This window comes from Apis florea, unplaced genomic scaffold, assembly GCF_048593485.1.
Source record: "Apis florea isolate Af1SG1 unplaced genomic scaffold, ASM4859348v1 contig_3564_pilon, whole genome shotgun sequence".
NCBI classification, from domain to species: Eukaryota; Metazoa; Arthropoda; class Insecta; order Hymenoptera; family Apidae; genus Apis; species Apis florea.
The window spans coordinates 74350-80349 of NW_028256782.1; the positions used below are offsets into that span (position 1 = coordinate 74350).

At 44.8% G+C, this 6000-nt stretch overlaps 1 protein-coding gene across 1 annotated transcript in view; it reads left to right on the forward strand.

The window, feature by feature from the left end:
- LOC100868904 (uncharacterized) overlaps positions 1–4870 on the forward strand; it is a 29541-nt gene extending 24671 nt beyond the window's left edge. Inside the window, exons 2-3 of the mRNA XM_003689552.4 lie at positions 1491–1660; positions 2887–4870. Of these exons, the coding sequence (XP_003689600.1) occupies positions 1491–1660; positions 2887–3210 (494 nt within the window). The 3' untranslated portion in view covers positions 3211–4870. The remainder of the gene's footprint in view (positions 1–1490; positions 1661–2886) is intronic.
- Positions 4871–6000: the final 1130 nt, after the last annotated feature.

Consider the following 6000-nt stretch of genomic DNA (forward strand, 5'->3'; position numbering starts at 1 on the left):
CATAAGTACCCGCACCCCACACGTCCAACCGATTTAAATATAATCCGTGCAGCGGCGATACGTCACCGCAACACGGCAATGTTATCGCGCTTTTCACACGTGAGATGAATAACGACGTTGCCTCGATCCCACGTAAGCGAAACCCGAACGTTCTTGCGCTTCTTCGTCCACGCGTATCGCGACACGCGACGGAAAAATGAATTTGCGATTGCGAGTTGTTTAAAAGAAACAATGGCACGGAAATGATGCACTTTTTTTAATTGCGCGCTCGAGATAAAAGGTATTTTCGAGTGCAGCTTGATCTTTCTAGATTTCCTTTTATCACGAGGATTTCTATCCTTTCGTAAATGCAATTCGAAATATATTCGAAATTTCGTCTCGACGACGAGTTGGAAAGATTGTTGGGATATCGATTTATTCGAGCGGCAAAAATCCGTCATTTCTTTTCTACGGGGGAGGAAAAAAATATACCGCGAATATTTCTCTTCGTTCCCACCGCGTTGGGCCAAACGTTGAATCTCTAGGAATTCCCCTTTTTTCTCACCCCTTAAGAGGGTGGAGAGTTGGCCTCCACCATTTTCCCCATAAAAAAATCCGCCAAGTTTGCGCTTCCTGCTCTCGCCACTTCTCCGAGAGGAAGAAGGAGGCCGGAAAAAGGGAGTGTATATACGGGTGGAGGACGTTGGCGGGGTGTGAGCCGACGGTAAAATATATTCCAGTCAACTTCCGGTGGAAATAAATAAGAGTCACGCCACACGGTCTCGTTGCGCCCCGACGACGACGACGACGACGACGACGACGGCGGCGGCGGCGGCGGCCATTCGTGTGCAGGGGAGCTTATCTCTCGATATCACTGCGCCTCTCCTCGCCTCCAGGCCAACCCCAGGAGGAGAGAAACGGTTCCACCGTTGCTCTCATCAAGATATTCGCCAAATCATGATGTAATCGCGATTTCGACCAGGCTATTGTGAGTGAGTAACGAGAATATTTTCTCCCTGGAGGAAAAATACTTTTCCCGTTTTAATCCTTCCCTCCCCTTGCTGCACCGGATAATCGCGAATAGTTAACACGCAGTTCCGGTTAGAAATGGAATTTTCAGAACCTTTTCGAAGCTTCCGACACGATCGAGGAAATAATATTTCCATCCTCTTAGAAATCAATTTTTCTACGCGTAATTTTGTACGATATCCTCGAAATTATCGAATGTGGACCGTGACGAAGATGTTAAAAATTCGAGAACGAGGTGAGAAGAAGTTTAAAATTTCGTCGGAAAACAATGGTAAAATTGGCGTGGAAGCGAAGAGAAAGATCTGGATCCATGACGGTTAAACGAGAGAACGATGGAGAGAAAGAAAAGAGAGGAAGCTCAGTTTCTATTCCAAGTTAGCGGCCGAACCAGATTTCAATTAGCGTGCGTGGAGACACGCGCGAGCACAGGAGCGCACCGGACTCAATTACAAAGTCATTAATTTCCCGTCTTCTTTTTCCAGGCGAGAAACCGTTCAAGTGCGAATACTCGGGCTGCGAGAGGCGGTTCGCGAACAGCAGCGACCGCAAGAAGCACAGTCACGTCCACACGTCCGACAAGCCTTACAATTGTCGAGTTTCCGGCTGCGACAAGTCGTATACCCATCCTAGCTCGTTGCGCAAACATATGAAGGTACGTGTGCGATCGTGAAACGATTCGATCCCTTCCCACATCTATCTATCTATCTATCGCCTCTTTACCCCATCCTTCGCATCTCTTCGAGTCCAACGAGTTTGATTCGATGACTCGAAGCTGTTTTTCCTTTTTTTCCTTTTTTTCTTCTTTCTTCTTCGCCAATTCGCGGAGCCGAGGAAAGGAGCGATCGATCCAGCATCTTTTCCAATTCGATTGTACGATTTCGTTCGAACATCCTCATCGTATCGATCGTCCGTTCCAAGGCGAATCGATCCTGCATGCTCGATTACATTAATTAATCGCTTTCTTCTTCTTCTTCTTCTTCTTTTTTTTTTTCCATATTATTTCGGCTTGCACACGTCCACCTGCTGGACACTATCGAGAAGGGAGCCTACTATCGCGTTTGCCATTTCGTTTCACGCTAGTAGAAACGATAGTGGACACGTTGGAACGGGTCGAATAAAAGTAAAAAAAAAAAAAAAGAAAAAAAAAGAAAGAAACAAAGAAAGAAAGAAAGAAAAAAAAAGAAACGTGGTTGTGAGAAGAGTGCGGCTGCCGGGTATCCAAAGGTTCATGCACGAACGGCTACGGAATCTTAATAGGAAATTATCCGTGGCGCGCACAGGGGAGAGAAGACGGAAAGAGAAGCAGAACCGTCCAAAAGGCAACTCCCGAGATACGTGCGCGATAGGTTCTTTGGATAGGAGCGAACGAGCGAGCGCCTTTCGCTTCTCCACGCTTTTCGCCGGCCGTGATTCGCGGAAGGCAGTCGTCGAGATTTGCTCACTGAATTATGAACGAAGGACCAGGAGGAGAGAGGAGAGGGAAAGAGAGACGGATAGCCGGATAGATGGGTAAACCTACCGAGAGCCTCGATCTCCCCCGATCCCCGGTTTCTTCGGTTCAACCAACGCGCGCTCCTTTCCTTCTAGATCCCGTCTATGAAAATCTCCCTCCTCGAGTCCCTTCCTCTTCAGTTCACGCACTTGTGCGCGGAAAAAAAACTCAATTAATCGGATACCAATCATCCGTGTTCCCCCACGATTATTCCATAGTTGGTGGAAAACAACCTCGATCGATCCTTCCTCCCCCCAATCCCCGCGACGTTCTACATCCCTGGCAACTAACCAAGCCGGCGCCAACCCCCAAAAGCTTCTAACTCTTCCAGCTTGAAATTTCCCGCGAGCGTTAAGCTAACGTTAAGCTCCGCCTCCCTGTTCCAGGTGCACGGCATGACCCTGGGCGAGGGGAAGATAGGAGGGGGCTACGAGAGCGAGGGTGAAGAGAGCAGCAGCAGCGGGGGTAGCTTGTCGGTGACCGGGCACACCGAGTCGCCGCAGCCGCCCCCGGTCGTGCCGACAACGACCACGGCCAACCCACCGTCGAGCCATCCTTCGACCAGGGGCCCAGAGTTGACGGAGTGGTACGTGTGTCAGCCGCCAACGGTCGGTCCCCAGCACAGCCCGTTGCCGGGCCCACCGCCGCCCCATCACCTCGGTCCTCACCACTTCAACCCGCTCATGCATCATCAGGCGACTGCTTACTAGTTCCACTCAGAACAGAGAGGCGAGCCGACGCGCGTGCGTTGAGAACAGTGTTCGATGATAATAATAGAGATATATATATATATATATATATAATATATATATATAATTTTTTGATGAATCGGACAAGATTTCTCTCGGCGAGCAAGACGTGTACGGAGTCGAGGAAGAGTAGAGAGCTGCCGGAATTTTTGAGGGGGAAAGATAATTTTATAATATAGAAGGATGCTGAGATTGTATGTAAGATAATTGTAAAATGTCGATTAATACCGGAGTGAATGCTCGTCGAAATTTAGCTAAGATTCGGATTATACGATGGGAAAATTTTAATTTCGATGAGAATTGAGAATTCGATTGTTATAAATCGAACGATTATTTCTCGATTATCGAAAAGTAGTAGATTAAGAAGTTTATTTTGAAAAACGCTGGTTTTCTGTATCAAGTCCGTTCGAAGACAGATGCGAAACTACGCGCGCGAGCAAAGTTAGAACGAGACAATTTCGAGTGATAATATTTATTTCACGCAAATTAGGCAGAGATTTTTAAAAACGAATGAATCGTGTTATCCGATTTGGCTAACAATTTCGACGGCGGACGTCACAATAAAAAGAATTCTTCTCGAGAATTCGACCAACAAGTTACCTCTATCTGGATTGCAAAGTGCGATGATTGTAAATAAATCGAGCGGCGAGACGCTACGGCGACGAGGGATACAAAGAGAAAAGGGAGGGAGAAAGATAACAAAGCGAAAGGGAGAAAGAGAGATTCGTCTCGAACACGAAAAATTCGTATCTCACAGCGTTACGAATTAGACGAAGCAATTTCCAACGGCGCCGTTTCACGTAATTCCAGCCACGTTCGTGCCTCGATTTATCAATCGTGAAACAAAAGGCCGGACTCCTCGGAGTTCCGGTTTAATTGTTTCTCAACCAATCATACGCATTTCTTCGCGGAACTAATTAAAACGTTGATAGTGAAGCGAAACGATGTTTTAATGCCGGGCACGATCGAAAAGTGCTTGGTCGAAAAGTTGGATGAAGAAAAAAAAAGGGAAAAAAAAAAAAAAAAAAAAGAAAAAAAAAGAAAAAAAAAAGAAACGCGTCCGTATCCGAACATGTTAGTGTTGTATATATTATTATTATTATTCTTATTCTTATTCTTATTCTTCTTCTTATTATTATTATATTATAATTATATTATTATAATTATATTATTATTATTATTATTATTATTATTATTATTATTATTATTATTATTATTATTATTATTTAGTTAGAGTTAACGACGGAAAAAGAGAAGCGAAAATTTTCGAGATGATGGAAAAAGTTGAGAACGGAGACACTTGTAAAATATTGTATTACTGTAATTTCTATTCGTGTGTGATATTCTGTAAATACAGAAAGAGAGAGAGAGAGAGAGAGAGAGAGAGAGAGAGAGAGTGTGTGTGTGTGTGTGAGAGTGAGAGAGTGAGAGATAGAGATATGAGATATACCTAGAACGCAACGAGCGATAACATTGTAATAATTATCATTTTTCGTTGCGTATATGCTTAGGTTGGAGGAGAAGACGCGACTCTTGGTCATCCACCATACTTGCATCATATTATATCATATTTGTTTTGAGAAAAAGATTCGAAATATATTGATGATGCGATATAATATCGGAATATTGTCTATTCTTTATTGATCAAAAAACTGAAATCATCCATCACCCGTGCTCTTCTCGAATTTTTATCGAAAAATAGTAAAAAAAAAAAAAAAAAAAAAAATAACTCGAAATATATATTTTCTCCTTATATATATATCGAGATATTATAATACGCGCTCGGTATTATATTTTCTCGGTTATACCGATTTCGATTTTTGCCATCTTTACCGAGAGGTAAAAGAAATTCGATAAATATACGATTTTAACGGTCGTATAATTGATCATTGAAAAGTTGGCCGAACGATGACAATGCACCACGCGAGGAAACATCTCCGGACCCTGGAGACGACCTTTTTCGTATCGCGGAGGCGGTGGATACTTTATACTTGTATTGTAACGAAATTTATGAACGATCGAGATAATAAAATGCGACGAGGAATCCGAGAGTGGCTCGCAGTTTCGGGTGAATATCGGCCGACTAACCATCTTCCCCTTCGGCTCGATCTCGGCTCCGAGATTACGTCGTATCGATAAATAATAACTTTAACGCGAGGAAATTAACGTTTCTTTTATTGCACGGCCCATACCTGCCTTCGCGCGACACAACTTTACTGCCACGCCAGGCCACGAGCAGGAGCTCGGAACAAAAATCCCTCGTGTCGCCTCGTAAGGAAACGCCTGCCCCCCCCCCCCCTCCCTCCCTTTATTATTTGGATCGAAATACTACCGACTTCGAACCCGAAAATTCCGAAAATTCGAATCGTGGTCTCTATCCGATCCAAATCGATCCAAAAATTAATTATCGCGCCACCACCGCCTTCGCTTTCTTCATCGCTACGAAAAACCGCTACGAGAAAAGAAACAGGAGTGCAGGATAGGATACAAGGCGTACGCCCAACATGGCTCCAAGATTTCTAGATGAGATTATAAAAAACAGTTTCCTCGCGGGATTATAAATAACACGGGAGGGGGAGGGGGGAGGGGAAAGGTTCCTTATTAAACTCGAGGCCCGTGCGCGGTGCCTCGATCTCTCGATCGCGCCCAACGATCCGAATATAAAAAAATCGAGCGACTCTGGAGGGAGGGAGGGAGGGAGGGAGGGAGGAAGGTATACGCGCGTTGTTACGTCCGTGAGAGGATGGCGCC